Source organism: Sorex araneus, chromosome 6 (genome assembly GCF_027595985.1).
Source record: "Sorex araneus isolate mSorAra2 chromosome 6, mSorAra2.pri, whole genome shotgun sequence".
Classification (NCBI taxonomy): domain Eukaryota; kingdom Metazoa; phylum Chordata; class Mammalia; order Eulipotyphla; family Soricidae; genus Sorex; species Sorex araneus.
The window spans coordinates 159,101,596-159,125,962 of NC_073307.1; the positions used below are offsets into that span (position 1 = coordinate 159,101,596).

The 24,367-nt window shown below is 50.6% G+C and overlaps 1 protein-coding gene across 1 annotated transcript in view; it reads right to left on the bottom strand.

The window, feature by feature from the left end:
* The window catches only part of DDB1 (damage specific DNA binding protein 1), a 36,958-nt gene that overhangs the window by 7,076 nt on the left and 5,515 nt on the right, over positions 1 to 24,367 (bottom strand). Inside the window, exons 5-20 of the mRNA XM_055141011.1 lie at positions 20,390 to 20,504; positions 16,604 to 16,701; positions 14,390 to 14,548; positions 12,968 to 13,051; positions 12,082 to 12,198; positions 11,427 to 11,529; positions 5,555 to 5,630; positions 5,157 to 5,265; positions 3,758 to 3,936; positions 3,499 to 3,662; positions 3,311 to 3,418; positions 2,955 to 3,162; positions 1,894 to 1,989; positions 1,696 to 1,807; positions 728 to 851; positions 128 to 292 (exon numbers count right to left, since the gene is read on the bottom strand). Coding sequence (XP_054996986.1) covers positions 128 to 292; positions 728 to 851; positions 1,696 to 1,807; positions 1,894 to 1,989; positions 2,955 to 3,162; positions 3,311 to 3,418; positions 3,499 to 3,662; positions 3,758 to 3,936; positions 5,157 to 5,265; positions 5,555 to 5,630; positions 11,427 to 11,529; positions 12,082 to 12,198; positions 12,968 to 13,051; positions 14,390 to 14,548; positions 16,604 to 16,701; positions 20,390 to 20,504 — 2,017 coding nt within the window. The remainder of the gene's footprint in view (positions 1 to 127; positions 293 to 727; positions 852 to 1,695; positions 1,808 to 1,893; positions 1,990 to 2,954; positions 3,163 to 3,310; positions 3,419 to 3,498; positions 3,663 to 3,757; positions 3,937 to 5,156; positions 5,266 to 5,554; positions 5,631 to 11,426; positions 11,530 to 12,081; positions 12,199 to 12,967; positions 13,052 to 14,389; positions 14,549 to 16,603; positions 16,702 to 20,389; positions 20,505 to 24,367) is intronic.

Genomic DNA, 24,367 nt, shown 5'->3' on the forward strand with positions numbered 1-24,367 from the left:
TCACTTATGACTCTGCTCACGCTCCCTGGCACTCAGCCCACCGACGGCATAAGGGGAAACGGCTCTCTCACGGCAGTCAGCTCAGCCCCCCCCCCCCAAGCCGCGTCTCCCGCCCCACACAGCTTACCATCCGAGTACTGAAAGACCACGATCCGGCCCTGCTTGGGCTCTGCCTCCTCGGGGTACACCATGGCTGTGCCCACGATGAAGTAGGTGTTGGGGTCTTTGCCCAGCTTGCAGGAGACCAGGCTGAGGGCGTACTCGTTCTGCAGAAACTGGTGGGCATGAAGCACTAGGAGGAGAACAGCAGAGAGGTGAGCGGCTGGCTCGAAGCAAGGCACCACCGGTGCCCTCACCAGCCTAGGATGACCCGAGGAGGCACCATGAGCCCCAATCACAGCCAAGTCAGGTGCGCACCCCTTGCACCTCTCCCGGCCGGCTGGTCACACTGGCCTCCTAACTTGGGGTTCGTTTTTTTTTCTTGGTCACACCCAGAGATGCTCAGGGCTTACTCCTGGCTCTGCGCTCAGGAATTACTCCTGGCGGTGCCTGGGGGATCATATGGGATGCCGGAGATTGAGCCCGGGTCAGCCGGGTGCAAGGCAAACGCCCTCCCCGCTGTCCTATCACTCCGCCCTCCTCCCTCGCATCCTCCTAACTTGGGACGGTCTCAGGGTCTGAAGCGCCTTGTCTGGGGGCCTGGAGAGGGCCGAGAGGGCTTGTGTACCTTCGAAGGTGTGCTGGTCGATGATGAGCAGGTTGTGGACCTCCACCTCTTCTCCGAAGGAGGTCTCGTGGGGGGCCGTGCTACTGGAGAAGAGCTTGCTGGAGCTGACGCTGCTGGACAGGGCCTGAGGCAGGCAGGGCAGAGATATATCAGGGTCAGGTCCAAAGCCCAGGGGGAGGCCGGCATGCTCCCAAGGTTCCCATCCCCCGGGGAGCCAACACCCAGGAACCAGGTCATCCAACAGGGGTGAAAGGAGGCCAAGACAGCCTAGGGTGCAGCTGTCAAGCAAGGGCAAGGAGCACCGAGAAGGCAACGCAGGGCGCGGAGACAGCCCCAAGAGGCTGCAGCCGGGGGCTGGAGTCACAGTACAGCGGGGAGGGCGTTTGCCTTGCACACGGCCAACCCAGGTTAGATCCCCGAGATCTAAGAGCTGCTCCTCTTGCGTCACCCCCCAAACACTGCCAAGTGTGACCCAAAAACAAAAACGGGCAAGCCCAACTCCAAGAAGCCCTGTTCGAGGCGTCTGAGAGCCCGAAAGGCGCTAGAGCCGACGAGCCACGCACAGAGGCTCGGCTCTTCCCTCCACCACGTCCACTGTGTACAGCTCCGATAACCTCATTTGGCGGGTGAAAACAGAACAGCTGCGATAAACCTTGAAAGCAGGCCTGACTCCAAGTCCCACGCCATTAGCAAGCCCCAGCGACAGGCCGTCCTCCCCCAGACACAAAGAACCCTAACGACGAGAAGATTCTTCTCAACCTCTCAACCTTACTGTTCAGCTCGCTGCCCTTTTATAAGCGATGAAGCTGGACAGTGGCCAGCTCTGTCCACCTGTCTCTGACCGCCTTGCCAGGGCAGCTGAGAGAGCTGGGCTGGCCACACCAGGCCGGGCCTGCCGACCGGTAAGTACCTGCCGTGACAGAGAAGTGCCCCTACACTCGTGCCCTCTGCACGCCCCCCCCCCTCACCTGGGTGCTGGCACTGGGCCTCAGGGCAGTCGTGCCCCCACTGGTGTCCTGGACCTCAATGCGGCTGGAAAGGACCCCGAAGCACTGCGACACTTCCTGGTAGCAGATTTTCCTAGAGGACACGGCAGGTGGAGGAGCTCAGACACGGCGCAGGGCCCAGCCCCAGGCCGCCCGGCCCAGCTCCCCGCCCGCCCGCACCTGGGAGACTCGTAGAGGGGAACCGTGCGGATGTGCAGCTTCTGGATCTCGTCGATGGTGCCGATGGTGAGCGTGCTGTTGTTGGCCAGGGCCAGGCTGCAGGGAAGGGGCCGAGTTTAGACGGAGGAGGGGCCGAGGCAACTCCCCAGAGGGAGGGAGCGCCAGGGCCGTCTTCTCAACCTGGCGCCGGCTGAGGAGACAAAACACTCTGAGGCCTGGATTTATTTCATTGGTCTGAGAGTGCCGAGGGTGGCACTTCCCAAGGATGACAGTTTTCCATTTAACGTTTACGTGTGTTGGAATCTGGAACAGTGATGTTTGGTTTTGGCTTTTCTTTTTTTTTTGAGGGGGGACTGTACGGGGGTGGGGGTGTACAGGGTGGGGATATTGGGCCATAGCCAGAGGCGCTCAGGGGCTACGCCTGGCTCTGTGCTGAGGGGTCACGTCTGGTGGCATGACTTCAGGGGGCCATTTACTATGGATCAAGCTAGGGTTGGCGGGGCCGGAGCAATAGCACAGCAGGTAGGGCGTTTGCCTTGCACGCAGCAGACCCGAGTTCGATTCCCAGCATCCCATATGGTCCCCCAACACTGCCAGGAGTAATTCCTGAGTGCAGAGCCAGGAGTAACCCCTGAGCATCGCAGGGTGTAACCCGAAAAGGAAAAAAAAAAAAAAAAAAAGCTAGGGTTGGCTACACGCAAGGCCAATGACTGAGTCCCTCTATTACCTTTCCAGCCCACCAGACCAGTGATTCTTTCTATCATGTGCCTCAAGCAGCTAAAGGGTTCTGACACTTCCCTACCCCTTACACCACCACTTAAAGAGGTTTTCCTGAAATAGCGATTCTAAGGTCCTAAATCTACTCAGTGAGACCCTGGGGAGTGGGAGAACACAAACAAACCGCTTATGAAAAAGCTTCCAGGTGCATTTCCAATGGGAAGGCAGAGAAGCTCCGTGTCAGGCATTTAAAGCTGGGGAAGAGAAAAGGTGGCGGGGGCGGAGGCCGCAGGCAACATCACGGTGCCCGCAAGTGCGCCCCCGCCCCAGAGCAAGAGGCCCACCTGTCGGGGTAGCCATCCGAATTGAGGGGACACATGTAGTTCACTTCCTTGAGGTTGACGTTGGAGAAGACCAACTTGTGGTTGCTGCTGTAGATGACAGTGGGGCGGTCAGAGCAAGCAAAGACGTTGGTGGTAGAAAGAGAACGGAAAGTTCTCAGGACGGTGGGCTGGGTGCCCAGAGTCACCTTCTTACGGTCGCTCAACAGGCCTACGGAGAGAGAAGCGCCGGAGGAGAGGGAGGAAAGGAGAGATGACACACAGCCGGATGGGGAGAGTGCCACGACGGTGCCCCGAGGCCACGAGCACTCGAGGGCTGCCGGGCCCCTGCCAGGCCCTGCTCCCGGCACCGCCCTCACCTGTCTCCACACTGAGCCCGAAGTAGAAAAGGGCCCCGTCTCCCAAGGCACAAAGGAGGTAGTGGCTACTCTCGAAGGTGGTCATCAAGATGGACCGAGGGATGATCTCTGCGGGGAAAGGGCGCCGTTAGGTCTGCCTTCCGGAAGTCGCCCTCCGATCCCGGCCCGGGGCCCCGCGAGGCACCGACCTCCACCGAGCATCTCCTTGTGCAAGAGCTCAAAGGAGGGCAGCTTCAGAATCCGGGCCGAGATGTCTGTCCATAGGCCAATGGCACAGAGAGGCGACATCCCATTGCTCTCTCCCAAGGGGGTGATGTCCAAGCAGGCCACTTCGTGCTCCATCTCCATGTGGCTGAACAAAGAGAGGCACAGCGGGAGGAAGGGGGTGAACCGGCCGAGCCGCCCCAGAGGACGGGGGCGGGACAGGAGCAGGGGACGCGCACACACCTGACCTGCCGGAGCTCCTGAGGGTGGATCTGCAGGTAGTAGAGCGCCCTGCCCACGGCCACCACCACCTGGCAGCTGTTGCAGGACGCCACGCTGATGTTCTTGCCCTGAGGCTCTTTCCACTCACTCACCAGGGCTTTGGGCTCTTGAGAAACCAACCTCACAGACGCCGAAGTGATCTAGGGAGGAGAAAACAACACCTGGCTCCTGCGGGCACCGCCAAGGAAGCGAGCGGTGGTCGGGCTGCCGAGGGGTGCCTGAACAGTAACTCCGGTCCTGCCAGAGATACCAGTGATTCATCCCAGCAGCTGTCACTTCTAATGAAGCCCTGAGGACTGGCCTGAAGCTATTCTACACTTTCTATACCTAACGTCAGACCACAGGGCCAGTTCCATTCTGACTAAGGTTGAGGCAGCACTAACACTGACAGTAGCAAGTGCCACCGTACTAAGGAAGGACAACCCGATGACGAGCAGTTCTTCTCAGTCCAAAGAGATCAGAAGGGGCCGGAGAGTCTAATGGACTGGGCACACACTCGGAGCACGGGAGGCACAGGATGAACCCCTGACATGGCAGGGGCCCCTGAGCAATGCCAGGAGCGACTCCTGAGCACAGAGCAGAAGTAGGCCCTGAGTACTGCCGTGATGGCTGTCGTCCCAAGACAGACTGACACAGACACAGAGACAGACACATACACAGAATGGAGTGGTTAAACCCCACCTGACTTCCTCAAATATCTAAGTTCTTGGGGGTGGATGGTACCATTAGTCCCATTTTTCCTCCTTATGTTTTCTGATACCTTCCCAAAAAATTGAGGGGGGGGGGGAAGATTCCACACCCCACAGTGCTCAGGGCTTAATCCTGGCTCTCCACTCGGGGATCACTCCTGGCGGTGGTGAGGGAACCATACGGGTTCCAGGAGTTAAAGCTAGATCAGTCATATACAAGACAAGCAACCTACCTGCTGTGCTCTATCTCCAGCCCTACACTTCCCAAACCTTTTTAACAAATAACTATGTACTACAGTTACAAGCAAAGACAGTGTCTAAGTACTTGCTAAAACAGTATTCCAAATTATGGGTGTGTGTATATACACACACACACACACACACACACAAACACAATGACAAATACCCTAGGGTAATAAAGAAAACACTATATTTAGAGTACAGATTTATACTCTCTACACTCTTATGTTTAGAGAGAAAACACAAAGCAACAAAGTGTTTTTCTTTTGAGCAGCGTATAATCAGCCAAGTTGAACTTTTTCTCTAGAATAGCTATGCACCATTCCCCGCGCTACAAAGTGACTGTTAAAAAAAAAAAAAAATCCATCAGCACTCCACTGCCCCAGCCAGACTCACTGTGCGCCCAGAGCGGCCCTTTCTCAACTCCTTACCTGGATAAGCTGCTGGTGAGCCACGTTGCCGCAGAAGAAAGTCTGCTGGTCATCCACAAAGCCCATGAGTTCAGTCTCCTCCACCTCCTCTCCGTTCAGCATGAGCACTCTAGAGCGGGGCGAAAGGCTCCGTCAGCCGGCTAGACCCCGCTTTCCAACCAACACAGTGCACCCACAGCTAACCCCCAACTCATCTTTTTTTTTTTTTTTTTTTAATTTTCTGGGTCACACCCGGCGATGCTCAGGAGTTACTCCTGGCTCATGCACTCAGGAATTACTCCCTGGAGGTGCTCGGAGGACCATATAAGATGCTGGGGATCGAACCCAGGTCGGCTGCATGCAAGGCAAACACCCTACCCGCTGTGCTATCACTCCAGCCCCCGTCCAATGCATCTTACCTTGTCTGGCCCACGAAAGACAGCACCAAAGTGTCGTCAGTTTCCCGGGTAGGATCGGACCGAAGTGGCCACAGGCCTGGAACAAGAGACAAGGATTAAGACGACACTCTAGGTCAGCTCTCCCGTCACCGGGCGAGGCAGGCTGACCCACAGAGGGACGAGAACTTTGAAGTGAGTCCTGAGCTGGAATGCCCCTTTTCAGCCCGGCCCCTACAACCCAACTCCCAAGTAGGAATCACTAACAGTTTCCTGTTCATCCTTCTAATATTCTGTTTTGAGGACTCTAGGCCAAGCTTGTATTTGCATGTAATCTGCGTTAGATGCACATACCAAATGAAAGATTACGCTACAGAACTTGACACAATCGTATGCTCTCCTTTGCCACACATTTTCAGGGACAGAGCCCTGGTTTCAACAGTTCCTCCTGGTCTGTTTGAGGGGCAGGAGGCGTTTGAGCTCTGGGCCGTTCCTAGCTCTATGCTCAGGACTGACTGACCCCTGGCAGCCCTCAGGGGACCACACATGGGGCTGGGGATCAAGCCCGGTCAGCTGGATGCAAGGCAAGTGCCCAACCCACTGAACTATCCCTGGCCCGCCACACACACAAAGGAAAAAACTGTAGAATTCTTCAGAGTTTAAACTTGGGGCAGGCTGGGGCAGGACAATAGCACGAATGCGTGCTTCGAGACGCAAGAGGCTCAGACACAATCTGAGGTCTGACCTGGTGCCTGAACAACGCCAGAGCAAGCTACTGAGAGCCGAGCAGGGAACAGCCCTGACCACTGCCAGGCGCGACCCCCAAAACAAAACAAACTTGGGGCTGGAGCAATAGCACAGCGGGTAGGTCATTTGCCTTGCACACGGCCGACCCGGGTTCGATTCCCAGCATCCCATAGGGTCCCCTGAGCACCACCAGGAGTAATTCCTGAGTGCAAAGCCAGGAGTAACCCCTGAGCATCGCCGGGTGTGACCCAAAAAGCAAAACAAAACAAAACAGAACAAAACAAACTTGAGGGCGGTCAACACTGAGAGGTGAAACTGCTTTGCTGTCTGAATGGCTGCCTCCCTGCCCCGCCAGCACTCCCAGCCACAACCCCTGCTCCGGTAACCGCCCTGCCGAGCCCCGGCAGACTCCCGTCTACACTTAATGTGCAGACAGATCAGTTACGTGATGTTCCTATTGATGGACACTTTTACGGTATTCGGCTCTAACAGACAATGCCACAATAAAAAATAACCTTGTACTTCTGTCATTTTATACACAGGCAGGTCTGTGGACAGATGCTCAGAATTGCTGGGTAGATGCTGGGTGGAAGCCAAATAGCATTTAGGAAGATGCTGGAGGGCCTGCTTCTCCCCTCACTGCCTCCCTAGCGTGATACGTTCTCAAACTTAAGATTTTGATCTTCGTGGGAAGAACGGCATCACGGGGCTGAAGAGACAGTACAGAGGGCAAGGCGCTTGCCATGCGCACTGCCAACCTGGGTTGGCATGCCTAGCACTGCAGGTGGTCCCCTGAGCCCTGCCAGGAGCGACCACTGAGCAGAGCCAGGACTCAACTTGGAGCACTGCCAAGTGTGGCCCCCAAATTAAATAAAATCCCAACGAACGTTACCATAAAAAGCAAGGTTTAAAAAAATAAATGGTACTGGGGGCCGGAGCGATAACACAGCGGGTAGGGCGTTTGCTTTGCACATGGCCGACCTGGGTTTGATCCCCGGCATCCCATATGGTCCCCCAACCACCCCTAGGAATAATTCCTGAGTGCAGAGTCGGGAGTAACCCTTGAGCATCATTGGGTGTGACCCAAAAAGAAGAAACAAAAAAACAAAACAAAACAAAAAAATCAATAAATGGTACCACTCTTTAGAGTGACTTGACTTTAATTTTTTTAATTAGAAGTAAAGCCCATGACCTATCTATTCGTGCCCTTGCCAATTTGAGAACAGGAAGTTTGGCGATCCTTCCAGAACTTCTGGTATATAGGCAGCCATTCCCGTAAGGACTGCTGGAGTGGCGAGGGGGACTCCCAGCAAGCAGCGCTGCACCCTTGGGTTCCCACACTGAAGACTCTGCCCAGCTGGGGGAGACACAGGTGCAGGTGACATCAGGAGAGTCCCCTGAACTCTTTACAACTCAAGATCAGCCTTCTGTCTTGTTCTGCTCTGTGCTTGGGCTGTTCCTGGGGCACAGGATCCACGCTGTGCTAAGACCTGATCGGGGTCGGAGTCATAATACACTGGGGAGGGCGCTTGCCTCGCACACGCTGACCTGGGTTTGATCCCCGGCATCCCATATGGTCCTACGAGCACCGCCAGGAGTAATTCCTGAGTACAGAGCCAGGAGTAAACCCTGAGCATGGTCAGGTGTGACCAAAAAAGAAAAAAAAAAAAAGGAATTGCACTCAAGGCCTCACACAAGCCAGGCGAGGACTCCCTTTGTGCATGCAGCTAAGATTTCTGTCCTTAAAGTAGAGGAGAGCTGGGGTGCTGGTACAGTGAGTAGGGCATTTGCAGCCGACCTGGGTCCCCAGCACCCCATATGGCCCCCCCGAGGCCATCAAGAGCAATCCCTGAGCCAGAGCCAAGAATATTATTCCCTGAGCACCACTAAGTGTGGGCCAAAAACTAAAAATAAGTAAATTTAAATCAAATAGAAAAAAATGTAAAAGGAGGCTTGTTCTTCAAGCTGTATTCTCCTTGAACAGTATCTTCCTTGCTTCTAAGTTACTTTTCTTGCTATGTTTCTTTGCTTTTCCTCTCCAGAGAAGCCTGTGTTCTTTCTTCAACAGTGCATCCCTCTCTCTCCCCTAACATCTTTCTAAATAAATTCCAACAAAAACAAGTACATTTCAATAAAAACTATTTTATTTGACCAAATATTCATCATCACTGTCATCACTGTCGTCCCGTTGCTCATCAATTTGCTCGAGAGGGCACCAGTAACGTCTCCATTGTGAGATTTTTGTTACTGTTTTTGGCATATCAAATACACCATGGGGAGCTTGCCAGGCTCTGCTGTGTGGGTGGGATACTCTCAGTAGCTTGCCGGGCTCTCCGAGAGGGATGGAGGACTCGAACCTAGGTTGGCCGCGTGCAAGGCAAATGCCCTACCTGCTGTGCTATCGCTCCGGCCCAGAAATTAAATAAAAAGGAAAAAAGAAAACAGCAACAGGACAGCAAAAGAGGCCAGAGAGCTCAAAAGGATGGAGCAGCTGGGCCAGAGGGGAGGGTGCTGGCCTTACACACGGCCGGCCCTGCTCCCATGCCCAGTACCACAGTCCCCCTGAGTGCTGTGAGGAGTGACCCCCGAGCACTGCAAGGTGTAACCAAAACCCTGTCCCCAACATGGATGGAGCAAATGCTATGCGATCCGGAGGCCCAAGTCTGACCCCCAGGTTACATGGTCCTGGTCCCCAGCGCTGCCAGGAGAGACCCACCACCTTCAAAGGGCAGTCTACTGAGTGCTACTGGGTCTGACACAAAAGCCAGAAGCCAAAAGAAAAGATAAACAACATTTTTATACAATTTTCCCGTTTTTCCTACTAACCTAAAAGTTCCACTTTGTTTTTGTCATGAATCTTTTTGGCTTCTACTTTGAATTAAAATTTAGAAGACTTTCCCATTTCAAAATTAATTATCCAACAACTTTTCCTTTCTGTATAGCTTCCTATTTCTTTTTTTGTTTGTTTGTTTGTTTGTTTTTTCCTTTTTGGGTCACATCTGGCGATGCACAGGGGTTACTCCTGGCTCTACACTCAGGAATTACTCCTGGCGGTGCTCAGGGGACCATATGGGATGCTGGGAATCAAACCTGGGTCAGCCGCGTGCAAGGCAAACGCCTTACCCGCTGTGCTATCACTCCAGCCCCTTCCTATTTCTTTATTTTGATATGTAGAGTGAGTACAGACAGACCTTGTCCCAAATGACTGCCAGTTATCCCAACACCCTCTATTAAAGAGAATCACCTTTCTCTGAGATCACACAACTCAATTCCCATTTCCAACGATCTATTTCTGAACTTTTGAGGCTGCCTGTGTGCTTCCTGCCTCTTCATGCACTGAAAGCACATGTAATACATTAATTTGTAAAATTTAACAGTATGCTTTTACAATTTAACAAACCTAGTTCTCTCTCACTGCTCTTTTACTTTTGTTCTGGGGCCACATTTGGCAGTGCTCAGGGGTTACTCCTGGCTCTGCACTCCGGAGTGGTAGGCTGGTAGGCTCGGAGGACCATATGGGTAGGCAGGGATCAAACCTGGGGTGGCCGGGTGCAACGCAAGCCACTGTATTATCTCTCTAGGCCCTCTCTTTCTAAAGTATCTCACGTGGGACTAGAGCTATGGTAAAGTGAGTGGGTAAAGTGTTTGCCTCATATTCAGTCGACCTGCGTTTGATTCCTGTCATCCCACATGGTCCCTGAGCATTGCCAGAAATAACCCCTGAGTTACTGGGTGAGGCCCAAAATGCAAACAATTAAAATTAAAAAACAAAGTATTTGTGTTCTTGCCTCTTCCTTTTGCCATTTGGACGTTAACTTACCTAAATCAAGAAAAACAACCAAATGATACCTCTTTTTTTGGTTTTGTCTTTTTGCTTCTTCCTTTTGCCATTTTGGACTTTGACTTACCAAAATTAAGAAAAACAACCAACTAATACCTCTTTTTTTTTTTTTTAAAGTCTTGGGGGCCGGGGCTGGAGTGATAGCACAGCGGGTAGGGCGTTTGCCTTGCACGCGGCCAACCCGGGTTAGAATCCCAGCATCCCATATGGTCCCCTGAGCACTGCCAGGGGTAATTCCTGAGTGCAGAGTCAGGAGTAACCCCTGTGCATCGCCAGGTGTGACCCAAAAAGCAAAAAAAAAAAAAAAAAAGTCTTGGGGGCCACACCTAGTAGGGCTCAGAGTTTACTCCCGGCTTTGTGCTCAGGGATGTAAACCCAGATGTGCGTGGTAAATGCCCTACCCACTACACTCTATTGCTCTGGCCCGACTGATGCCTCTATTGATACTTATCAAATATAAAGATATGCCAGAGGCAGTTTTATGTTAACTTAAAAGACTACCATGTCTTTTTCATTTTCTATCTATCCCTTTAATCTTTTTTTTTTTCTTTGCTTTTTGGGTCACACCTGACGATGCACAGGGGTCATTCCTGGCTCACGCACTCAGGAATTACCCTTGGCGGTGCTCAAGGGACCAACCATATGGGATGCTGGGATTTGAACCTGGGTCGGCTGCATGCAAGGCAAACGCCCTATCTGCTGTGCGATCACTCCAGCCCCTATCCCTTTAATCTTTTAAGAATATTATGAAGTCTAGCCTTTGCATGCTGTTTTACTTTTTGTGGCAGGATGATACTTCACATGCTCAGGGATCACTTCTGGCAGGCTCGGGGGTCCCTACGGGATGCCAAGGATCAAATCCAGGTGAGCCACATGCAAGGCAAATGCCCTACCTGCTGCACTATTATCCAGCCCTCGATATTTTCTGTTTTAACCTAACTGTACTTTTAAATATTGAAGTCTTTATCATTTGACTTGCCATTGTGACTTTTTCCGGTGGGGAAAGAGAGGTCTGACCACAAACCAGCAATGCTCAGGGATTATTATTTCTGGCCATGCTCAGGGATCACTCCTGGAAGAACTCACGAAAGCATCTGTGGTATCAAGGATCAAATCGGATCAGCCGTGCGCTGGACAGGAGCCTTAACCCTGTAACTATGGCTCTGGCCCCAACCACTTAAAATTACTTCTCTGAACTCTTCGTTTGATCCACTTTCCTCTAGCTCCTACTCAGGCGCTGTCACAAGTCCAAAGGTCAGGTCCACTCAAATACCACCGAGGTCTGAGGTGCGTCCACCCAAAGGCTACCTTTGATGCCTGGTAAGTCAATGCTGGCATGCTCGTGAATTCCAATTCCGTTCCGGATGATCCGCAAGGAACCTTCCTTGAAAGCCCCAGAGCAAGTGACCAGCTGCAAGCAGAGAAAAGGTTTCTATGGAACCTCCTCCAGACACTGAGGCCACACCCCCGCCCAAAGAGAAAGCAAGCTATACTAAATCCAAGGACTTAGGAGCGAACTTTGAGGATGCAGACTCGGTATATATTCATATTCAAATCTCTCAAATTTACTGAGCACACAGGCCCCACTAGTCCATGAAGCAAAAAAAAAAAAAACTCCTTAGCACCCTTGCTTCAAGTGAGCTTGCTCCACCCCTGGACCCGAGTTTATTCTAAAGGGCGAAGGAGCTGGCGCCAGATGGATCTGACATTGACTTGCTTATGTGATCTTGGACAACCTTTCTCAGTCCAAAGACCCGCACTTCTGACAGCGACTGGGTAACTGCAGATAACTTTTTAAAGCGCCTGGCGGGCCATGATAGGTACCCAATAAATGGTAGTTAGCCCTGCCTCCTTGGGATTAGGGAGTGAGGCTCCTAAGTGTTATCTCCAGTGCACACTCCCCATTCTAGATGACGAAACGCAGTGGGCACCCAACTATGCGCATCCAGGATGAACTTCTTACCTGTCCCTGCCCCTGCCTCTCCAGATCCACCACGCACATGTCCACAATGGGTCCTAAGTTGGTAAACGTTTCCATGGCCACTACGTAGGAACCTTGTTCATTGCTGTCAACATTGAGCTGAGAAAAAGAACAATGTTAGTCCTGGAACATTCTCTTAACAGCACCCCCTTAAAGAGACAGCTATTACCCAGGAGACCTTAGCTGTACTAAACATCCCTCTTGGCTCCCACTGGCCGCTTCCAGAACGACGCTTTTTTATTTATTTTTATTTTTTTGGTTTTTGGGTCACACCCGGCAATGCACAGGGGTCACTCCTGGCTCATGCACTCAGGAATTACTCCTGGCGGTGCTTGGGGGATCATATGGGATGCTGGGAATCGAACCTGGGTCAGCCGCATGCAAGGCAAACGCCCTACCCGCTGTGCTATTGCTCCAGCCCCAGAATGACGCTTTTGACGGCACACGATTATTCTATAGGTGACCCACTATCCAGTCAGAGATTTCTAATCTGGAGTCCCACAAATGGATTTCAGAACAGTTGGGGAATTAACCCTTTTTTTCCTACATGCATTATTCTGCAGAGAAGGTCCCAAATGGTCATATTCTATGAATTCTGCATTCACACATTAGTTATGCCCTAAGCTGGAAGGCAGGAGCTGGGTTTTGCTCTTCACTGTACCCACAGCACCAGCAAGCTTACCTAGCACATTAGGTGGATGAACCTTTAAGACAGAGCTAGTCACTGCAGAACACAAATGAACCAATAGAAAGCTGGGCAATAGAAAGCTATGATGGTCTTATATTCTGAGACACCAAACTTAGCAGAAACTGAAGAAGTAGGGAAGGGAGTGAAAATACAGGCAGAAAGAAGAAAACGTTCTCTTACCTTCACAAGCTGGGAGTCCCCGAGGCGAGACCCGACAAACACAACACCATTATCAAGGTATGTCAAGCACTCAGCAATCGAGGTCTACAAGACAGTCAATGGCATGGAAGAAATCAGAACAGACTCCGCCGGGAACCCAGACTCCCCCCACCCACCTTGGAGACGTCTGCTACGTGATTCCTAAGCCAACTGTCCACTTCAAATCCCACATCACACCTGAAACGAGTGACTCCATTTATCACATCCTGCTCTAAACAATATGCTGCTAATCCCAATCATCCCAATTTACTCAAAATAACGAAAAACTATCAAATTTACTGCATTTTTTTTTTCTTTCTTTATGGGTCACACCTAGCAATGCACAGGGGTTACTCCTGGCTCATGCACTCAGGAATTACCCCTGGCGGTGCTCGGGGGACCATATGGGATGCTGAGAATCGAACCTGGGTCGACTGCATGCAAGGCAAACGCCCTACCTGCCCTGCTATTGCTCCAGTCCCAAATTTACTGCATTTTATTTTGAGGGGGACCACAGCTAGGTGTGCTCAGGGCGGACTCTTGGCTTGACTCAGGGATCACTCGTGGTTGGGTTCAGGGGATTATATGCAGTGCCAGGAACTGAACCTGTATCGGCTATGTGCAAGTAAAGCACCCTACCCATTGTACTATTTACCCAAGTCTGCATAATTCTTAGAAGTGGGGGGGGTGGGAGGGTGAATCACCTCCCTGAATCAAATGATTTGCATTAGATGCATCTTTTCTTAAAAAAATGTTTATATGTACATTTTTTAAAATTGAATCGCCTTGAGATACACAGTTACACCAAGTTATTCATGACTGAGTTTCAATCATACAGTGTTCCAACACCCACCCCTTCACCAGTGCGTATTTCCCACCACCGATGTCCCCAGTCTCTTTCTGGCCCCCTCCCCACAACCCTACCTCTACGGCAAGCACTCTTCTTTTCTGTCTCTCTCACTCACTCTCTCCTTCCTTTTGGGCATTATGATTTGCTACACAGATGATCATGTTTGTCCCTTTCCCTCCTTTCAGCATGCAATTCTTATCCAGAGCAATCACTTCCAACTATCTTAGCATACTGATCCCTTCTCTAGCCTAGCTACCCTCCCCCCACCACCACTTGCAGCAAGCTCCCAACTACAGGCCATTATTCCTCCTGGCCCTTGTTCCCACTGTCGTTGGGTATTAGTCTCATATTGAGATGAATCTTGAATTCTCAATTGTATCCCTTCTGTTTTGTACACCTGATGCGCCTGATGGTGAGACTCATCCACGTCTAGTTCATTCAACCATCAGCTTCCACAGCAAGGGCGAAACCCGCCAGCTACTGTGATTCCCCATCACGAAGGCGTCAGTAGCGCCACCCCCCCACCCAATGCTGGGGAGCAGGACCACACCTACCTCTCCGAGGAGTTCCACCCGCAGATCCTTTAGGGTGACGGTGCCATCCATCTGCTCCTCCTTCTCCAGCAGCAGCATGAAGAGCCGTCCTTCCATGTCTCCCAGCAGGTAGCGGGAGCCGTTGGGGTCCACACGATTGTGACACACAATTGTGCTTTGCTACCAACAGGGAAGGCACGGTTACTACATGGCACACCTGCTCCAAGGCAGTCACTTCACAAGCAAGGAACCAATTCAGCTAAGGCTGCACTAAAAGTTTGAAAGTTTATTCGCATATTATTCTATCAGAAAACAAATATATCAACAAGGAACTCTAAATATGACTGGACTATGAATGTTAATGATTTTTTTTTTTTTGGCTTTTTGGGTCAGTCGACAATGCACAGGGATTACTCCTGGTGGTGCTCAGGGAACCATATGGGATGCTGGAAATCGAACCCGGGTTGGCGACGTGCAAGGCAAACACCCTACCCACTGTATTATCGCTCCAGCCCCGTTAATGATTTTTTTTTTTTTTTTTTGCTTTTTGGGTCACACCCAGCCATGCACAGGGGTTATTCCTGGCTCATGCGCTCAGGAATTACTCCTGGCGGTGCTCGAGGGACTATATGGGATGCTAGGAATCGAACCTGGGTTGGCTGCGTGCAAGGCAAATGCCCTACCCGCTGTGCTATCTCTCCAGCCCCCGCGTTAATGATTTTTTGACCTTCAAAAACAAAATAGGGGGTCAGAGTGGGTAAGGCACTTGCCTTGCACATGGCCAACCTAGGTTCAATCCCCAGCATGCCACATGTCACCCGAGCCCGCCAGGAGTAATTTCTCAGTGTAGAGCCAGGGTAACCCCTGAGCACCACTGGGTATAGCCCCCCAACAAAAAAACAAAAAGCAAATAGGGCGGTTACTGAGCTAGTACAGCCAATAAGGAGTTTGTCTTCCATGCAGCAGACCCAGGTTCACTCCCTGGCACCCCGTATAGTTCCCCCAAACCCACCAGGAGCGATCCCCAAGCACAGAGCCAGGAGTAAGTCCTGAGCAAACTGGGTGTGACCTCCCCACCCCCGCCAACCCAGTTTAATCCCTGGAACCCTATATGGTGCCCCCCCTACCGCAAGTCGGCCAGGAGTTAAGCCCCGAGCACAACCAGGCTCGGGGCTTAACTTTTTTGTCTGGTCCAAAACAGACAAAAAAGTACTTCTTTCTTAAAATTGATCCAGTAAGTATTGGGGTATGGCTCAGTGGTAGAGCACCTGTCTTACACATGCGAAGCCTGGGTTCAATTTCCAGACTACATGGTCCCCAAGCACTGTAGGGAGTGTGATCCCTTAAACACTAATGGAGAAAAAAGGAAAAAAAGAAAAAAAAACACCAATGGGGAGGAAGGGGGTGTCAGGGATAGTCCAGAGTTTAAGTGTTTTTCTTGCACGCAGCCAATCCCATTCGACCCTGGCACCGCACTGCCATGAGTGACCTCCAAACACAAAGCAGGTGAAGTCCCCCTGCCACATCAGGTGTGGCCCAAACCCTCAAACTACAATACCCTGCCTTTCTTGGGGAAGAGGGTAGAGGGGGGGAGAGGGAACAGTACCAATCCAGAAGTATCCCCCATACATGGTGGTGGGAGCCTCCAAAATGGAAAAAAAAAAAAATCCAGCACAGTCATACACAAGATAAACCTAATTTGATGATCATTTCTCTAAAAGCAGGTGTTATTCTTTTGGAAAGAATGGGGGGGAGGCGATGAGGGGGCTCACCCGAAGGTATGCAGGGCTTACTCCCAGCTCTGTACTCTTAATTACTCCTGGCAGTCTTAGGGTATCATGGGGGGGGCCAGGATTGAATCTGAGTCTGCCACATGCAGGGCAGGCCCCCGACTCACTAGCTCTCCAGCTCCCCCGTTACTATTTTAGGGGGAGGGGCTGGGGTAAGGGGTTGGAGGGACTATTCCCAGCAGTGCAGGGAACAAATCAAACCTTGGGCTCTGCACGTGCCCCACCCTTGGAGCTCTATCTCGCCAAGCTCGCTCTTTGTGAGCAAAACCAGGTCAACCTTTCTATTTCCAATGACGAACACAGTATCTTATACAGAGAGCAAGCAGTGAGGCATACAGCTGTGAGTCTCCTTTGACAGAGGGAGAGAAATGAAGACCTGGGTAAGAACAGGGTGGGGGAGAGGGGGGAGATAGGAATTTTTTTAAAAAGAGGGATTCCTGCTCACCTTGATGATCGGAGGGGCGATTGCCAGGTATTTGTCACCATTGTGATAGGTGATCGATTCCTGCCCAATGATGATGGCCCCTCCAAAGGGCTCTGGGACTGCAGGAGAAAACACGTATTAGCATTTGAGAGCCACCAGAGCCTGAAGTGCCAGGGCACTGATCCAATTATATCTAAGGCAAACCTTTTTAAAAAATGTATTTTTCTGGAGGCTGGAGAGAAGAGTATAGCGGGTAGGACGCTTGCCTTGCACACGGCTGACCCAGATTCGATCCCCAGCAACCCACAGGGTCTCCTGAGCACCAACAAGAATAACTCTTTAGTGCAGAATCAGGAACAACCCTTAAGCATCACAGCATGATTCAAAAGTAGAGATTTTTTTCTTCTAATTTGGGGCAACACCTGCCTAGCAGTGCTTGGCGGCCCCTGGGGCCTATTTCCATCAATTCTTCACCAACCCAAAGGAAGGGACTGGCACTGCTTGGGCTCCCCATGCTGTGGATTACACAGGCCGCCTGAGCCAGCGACCCTGCTAGGGCCCCCAGGCTGTGCTTAGGGCCACAGCCAGCAACCTTCAGTGGCATCCAGGGTGGCGCCAGGCAATGCACAGGGAACCATGTGGTGCCAAGGACTAAAGCAGGCTGCATGCAAAACATAGGCCTTAGGCCCTGAACTCCCTCCCTAGGCCCCCAAAAATCCAACTAAAAAAAAAAATGTGTATATATATATATATATATATATATGTATATAGACATATATATACACACATATATATATTATTCCTTGAACTTTATATAGAGAGAGATATATAGAGATATATATATATAGAGAGAGATATATATATAAAGTTCAAGGAATAGAATAGTCATTTCCTGAGAGCACTATCTGAGAAATTCAAGGCTAGTCATTTCTAATCCAAGTCAAGTTTTTTTTCTTTTTTCTTTTTTTTGGTGGGAGGACTGTGTGGGGGCCACCCCCAAAAATACTCAGGGCTTACTCCTGGTTCTGTGCTCAAGGGTCACTCCTGACGGGAGCTCAGAGAACCACACTGAGTGTTGGGAAGCACCCAACCCACTGTACTCTCTCTGGCCCTAGAGCTTCTTTTGAAAGAGTTTCTGAGTTTCTAGGGATGGGGAGTTGCCTCAGTTCTTTCCATTTTTCTCTGAAATTTCTGATCCTTTCCACCTAAAAGCTTTACTTTCCCCACCTTCAACCTTGGTTTAATTCCTATCACAACCACCACTTAAAGGCACCGTGTCTCCATGAGGTGAGACAGAGTGGGGGGAATAGTCTAGAGTGTGGGGCAGAGAAAACCTGGGCTTTGGCCAGGCGTGGTGGATCAGGACAGCAGGCACGGGCAAGTCCCTTGTCTCCTCATCAGTAAAATAATCAGATAAACACTATGATTCCTTCAAATTTTAAAATGCTTTAAATACATTTTTAAGATGCATTTAAAACAATTTTAAAAACAACTTTCCCCCACCCCTGCGGGCCAGAGAGATAGTACAGCAAGTAAGATGCTGCCTTACACGTGGCCGACCCCAGTACAATCCCTGGCACCCCATGCAGTCCCCCAAGCCCGCCAGGAGTGATCCTTTGGGCACCGTTGGGTTTGTCCCCCAAAACCAAATTTTCACCAAAATTTCACAAAAATGTTCACTTTCTCTTTCCTTTGTTGGTACTATAGGGATAACCAAGGGTGACACCCTGGATTGCGGTGATACAATCAGTCGTGGTGTCCCAACCACCACACACTATTACGGTGTCAGGGATCCCAGACAACAGTGCTGCTGGGACGGCATTTAAGCATATGAAGCAGAGCCAAGAATCAAATGTGCGGCCTCAGGCAAGGAAGATGCTGATACCTGAGCATCTAGGGGCCAGAGCGATAGCACAGCGGAGAGGGCATTTGCCTTCATGAGGCCAACCCGGGTTCGATTCCCAGCATCCCACAGGGTCCCCTCAGCATCGCCAGGAGTAATTCCTGAGTGCAGAGCCAGGAATAACCCCTGTGATTCGCTGGGTGTGACCCAAAAAGCAAAAAAACACAAAAAACTGAGCATCTTACGATATTTTTCTCTTAATAGGTTTTTTCTTTTGTGGGGAGGAGGGGAGGGAGAACACTCGGCTTGCTCCCGGCTCTGCACTAGTAATCACTCCTGACAATCTTAGGGTACCACAGGAGTGCCAAGGATCAAATCCAAGTCTGCACCCTATTCACTGTACTATCTCTCCAGCCCCTGCATTTTTTTCAGGGGGATGTACTACTACTCCAGGACCCTACTAGACCCTAATCTCGAAGTTTTTAATGTTAAAAGGAATGATCTCATTAAATAAGTGAGGATTTCCATATTCCACTCTGCATATCAATCTCAGTTGTATCTCTCCCACCCCAAATACAAGCAAACTATGGGACAAGAGTGGTAGTTCAGGGGCTGGAGCAGTAGTACCGCAGGTACATTTGCCTTGCAGGAGCCAAGCTGGGTTTGATCTCTGGCGTCCTGTATGAGCAGTCCCTCGAGCACTAATTCCTGAGTGCAGACCCAGGAGTAACCCCTGAGCATCTCCAGGTATAACCCCCAAAGCGCCCCCACTACCACCCCACTGAAAAAAAGCAATGTAAAGTAAATTATTTTGTGCCTGCTAAGGAAGCAAGCTGGCGGGGAGGGGAGACTGGGACACTAATGGAGCAAAGGGCGCACTGATGATGGGACTGGTTTTGGCCACACCTGGCCCGCTCAGGGGTTACTCCTGGCTCTGCACTCAGGAATTACTCCTGGTGGTACTCAGGGGACCATATGGGATGCTGGGGATCAAACCTGGGTCAGCCGCGTGCAAAGCAAAAGCCCTACCCATTGTATTATCACTCTGGCCCTCCAAACACTGAATATTTGAAACAACTGTAATGTGAACAACTTTGTAAATCACGGTGTTTATATAAAATTTCATTAAAAAAAAAAAAGAAAGAACTATAGTACAATGGGTAGGGCATTAGGCTTGCACGCAGCTGACCCTGTGTGGTTCCCCAAGGCCACCAAGAGTAAACTTTGAGCACTGGTGGGAGTGGCCCAAACACAAAAACTAACAAGAAAACTAAATATAGGCACATTGTTTTTCTTGAATACGGCATAAATAAAGAACAATCCAAGAAACAGAAATAGAAAAAAGAAGGGGGGCTGGGGAGATAGCACAGCTGGCAGGATGTCTGTCTTGCATGTGGCTGACCCAGGTTTGGTCCCTAGCAGTCATTGAACCTCTGAGCTCAACCAAATGTGGTGCCACCGTTCCCCAACCCCCACCCCCCAAAAAAAAGAAAAGGAAATAGAAACAAAGGCAATGGAAAGCGCAGCTGGAGAGCGAGGACAGCAAGAAGGTGCCGAGCAAGGCCAATGTGACTATTACAGCACCTGCACGCTGAGCAGAAGGGACACAGGAAGAAGAAACCGGGTCACAACGAAGTGGACAGGGCTAGGGCCACACAGTACAGTGGGGAGGGCATTTGCCAGCCCGAGGACACTGGGTTCGATCCCTGACACCATATATGGTTTTCCCGAGCTACCCAGGAGTGATCCGGAGTGATCCCTGGGCACAGAGCCAGGTAAACCACACACATACACACACACACACACACACACACACACACACACACACACACACACACACACACACACACACACACACACACACACACACACACACACTCTCTCTCTCTCTCTCTCTCTCTCTCTCTCCCCCCACACCCCCCCCAAATACAGACAGACGCAAACTCCTAAAACTACCAACCAACCTGCGATCACCATGGACGCCTCTGCCTCGACGTTCTCCTGCTTCCAAGGGCCCTTATTGAACTCCTTCTCTCGGAGAGACACCTCATAGGTTTTGACATGCCGCCCCTGAGGGTCCTGTGTGGGGACAAGTACAACGGTTTGTCAATTTCTGGGAAGGGTGACCCTTGGGCTAGGGAGGGGTCCTGGAAAGAACAAGTCAGCAAGACTCTTGTGACACTCCTGGCATGCAGCCCCATCCTCGTCCATGGGCATCTGAACCAGGCAGCCCACTGTGGCCTGCCGCATTCAGGCCCACTGCTCCAGCAACTCACTCGGCCAATGAAGACTCAACAGTCAGGAGAAAGAACCTCCTATCACTATGACATATAATGCACATAGACACGGAGATACATAGACATATAAAAGTGCACAATATAGGGGGCTGGAGTGATAGCATAGCGGGTAGGGCATTTGCCTTGCACGCCGCCGACCCGGGTTCAAATCCCAGCATCCCGTATGGTCCCCTGAGCACCGCCAGGGGTGGTTCTTGAGTGCAGAGCCAGGAGTAAGCCCTGTGCATCGCCAGGTATGACCCAAAAAGCAAAAAAAAAAAAAAAAAAAAAAAAAAAAGTGCACAATATATATATGTATATGCAAAGTGCATGCATGTATATAAGTATGACATGCACACAAACACACCCCATTTTCCTTGGCCTCAAAAAACTTACAAAAAATCCCCTTTGGACCCTGCTGCGGAGCGAGCATGATGGAAGAGCCCAAGGAAGCGCCCTTGAACTCCAAGCAGCCCACTGAACTAATTCCGGCACGGGAGCGGAGACCCCACGGCGGGCTGAAACAGTGGGAACTGGGCATCCCCCAATTCTTTTAACCTCTCTCTCTCTCAACTCCTTCCTCCCGAGCACAGCGCAGGGTCCGCGGCTTTCTGAGCGCAAAATGGAGACGCCGAGCCTCTCTCTAGGTTTCTCCATCTTATGAGCACCATAAAAGGGTAAAAGTTTGTAGTGATGTTATTTCTGGTTGTACTTTCCCTGGACTTTATACAGAAACCCAAAACCGCTCGGCCGCGGCAGCGGCCACGCGACCTAATGTCATCTTAGTATCAGCAATATGTAATGGTTCCTTTTTAATGGGTCGGACTCTTGTGGGAGATCCTAACAGGAATAGTAAGTCTGTTGCTGAAATATTGAAGGCAATCAAAGTGGTAGCCATCTCTCTAGACTGAACTAAGCTATTTCCCCACGCCGGCTGAGAAGAAATTTTCTTCTTTCTCGGGAAGAAACGCGGTGTGGCGTCAACTATAGTGTGATGTCCATTAAGCAAACAGACCTGGTGGAGTGGGAATGGGATATAAGGGGAAAAATTATGTACATGGAACAGTGGGACGCTGGTGGAATCTCCAGCCGGAGCCCATACCAGCGCAAGACCTTCGGTTCCAGAAACTGCTTGCAGTCACTCTACTAGTCTATCAACTAAGCCAGAGCCCCACGCCTGCTGATGACGGGAAATAACCATCCTTTTCGGTTTTTTTCCCTTGTCAGGCAGCGTGGCGATTACTAAACAGGCGTGAACTCGGTGGCGCGGGGCAAGGGGGAAAAAGAAAAGTTAGGTAACAAACAGCGGGACTTAATATCTCTATATTCTTAGCAGTGGAGAACTATCAAATGCCTCCTTGGCAATAGGACTGTCTTTTTCTTTTTTGGGGGAAACCCCAACAACGGTAGTGAGTTGTGTGTTGAAACATGGAATGTAATCGAGATAAGGCGTAAACGAAGTGAAACTTATCACTTACAAGGGTGGGGACTGGGGAGGTGGGAGGGGGCGGCAGGTATACTGGGGGGGTTGGTGATGGAAGATGGGCACTGGTGAAGGGAAGGGTGTTTGAGTATTGTATAACTGACATAATCCTGAGAACTATGTAACCCTCCACATGGTGATTCAATAAAATTAAAAAAAAAAAACTTACAAATAAAAACCCCACAAAAATCCTACAAAACAGCTAAGAAACAGCACATTAGAAACCTAAACACACCCCCTAAGAGAATAAAATAATTGGTTGCTAAAATTCTTTTTTGTTGTTGTTTTTGTTTTGGGGCCACACCCAGCAATGTTAACTCCTGGCTCTGCACTCAGGGTGCTCAGGGACATATGGGATGTCGGGGATGGAAGTTTGGTCAGCCACACGCCAGGCAAAATGCCCTACCCTGCTCGCTGTAACGTACCGACTCTGACCCTGGTTGCTACAAATCTTAAAAGCATTCTGATGGGACCACAGGGAGAAAAGAACACGCTGCTCTCTTAAAAGTGAGCAAAACCGTCAGTGCTAGCACTGCCAACACTATCTTCCCCTCCTTCTGAACCATGATTCGGCTCCAGCACTGCCAGGGCGCCTCCGAATCCCAAAGGCAGGGGTTCGGAGAAGGCTGCTCTCAGCTAGTCAAGGGGAGCCTCGGTGAAGGCCGGCTCAGAGCCTCAACAGCTGCGGACAGAATTCAACCATGTGCTTCAGGGCAAGAACCATCTACACTAACACAGCCTTGTGTGCATCAGCTACGACTCAGCGGACTTCCACAGGACAGGTGTTCAAGCCACATTTGGGGCACAAAGCAGGAGATAAATCATTTTCAGGCGGTGAAAAGATTTTCCCATTAATGAAGAGGCCGGGCTGGCGTGATCGCACAGCGGGTAGGGCATTTGCCTTGCACACGGCCGACCCGGGTTCAAATCCCAGCATACCATATGGTCCCCTGAGCACCGCCAGGGGTGATTCCTGAGTGCATGAGCCAGAAGTGACCCCTGTGCATTGCTGGGTGTGACCCAAAAAGAAAAAAAAAAAACAATGAAGAGGAGTAAAGCTCAATCTCATGCATAGTTCAAATTGGGGTTTTGATTCGGGGCTCTAAAGGACAGAGAAATAAAGGTCATTCACAACCCACAGCTCTGAGCCTAGAAACAGAACAAAATCAGCGGAGGGGCTGGAGAGGTAGTACCAGGGTTAGGGTGATTGCCTGCCTGTGGCTAACCCCAATGCAATGCCCAACACTACATACAGTCCCTGAACACAGCCAGGCACGAACCCCAAGCCTGGGCCAGGAGCAACTCCTAAACACTACTGGGTATGGCTCAAAAAACAATAAAAAATAAAAGACACAACTCTGTGCCCCAACATCAATATATTTTATCAAACAAAGATGGGAAAACAAGTCTAAGTTTTTATTTTCAGCTCTGAAAGTCAATGCATTAGAAACAAGCATAAACAAAGTCATCTAAATAATTCAACCCTTTCGATCATTATCCCAGTCAGTTTAAAACTGTGATACTTCTGACAACACAAAGAAATAAAAATACATCTCTTTTTCCGGGTCTTTACGCAGCAACCCCAGTGTTTACATGCCCACACATTGTCCATGGAACTGAAATAGCTTTCCTTCCGTCATTTATTCAACCAGGGAGTGAAATGACTTCATTTTATTTAGTCCTTTGTCAACCAGTCCTAGGAGGGGCGGAGCCATAGCATAGCGGGCAGGGCCTTTGCCTTGTACGTGGCCAACCCGAGCTCAATCTCCAGCATCTCACAGGGTCCCCTGAGCCCACCAGGAGTGACCCCCGTGCGCAGAGCCAGAAGTAAGCGCTGAGCACCACCGCCAGGTATGGCCCAAAATATAAAACAAAACAGCACTGGGCATAAAATCCATGGTCTTGCTCATGCAAGACAGGGAACCATGTCCAGAGGTCTAAAAGACTGACCCTGTTTAGGCGCATACGCTGCCTGCGCCCATGTGCTGTTTGCACCCACGTGGCCGAGCACATGACATGTGTCGCCCGCATCGCCCCTCTTGAGATGTGTACTTTCATACTTTTGTGTCTAAAGCTCGGTTATGTGTAAGGGCTTCCTCCACCCTTGGAGAAGCCCGCGTTCTCTCCTGAACGCGTTACTCTTACTTCTCTCTCTCTCTCTCATCCCTTCCTCCTATCCTCAA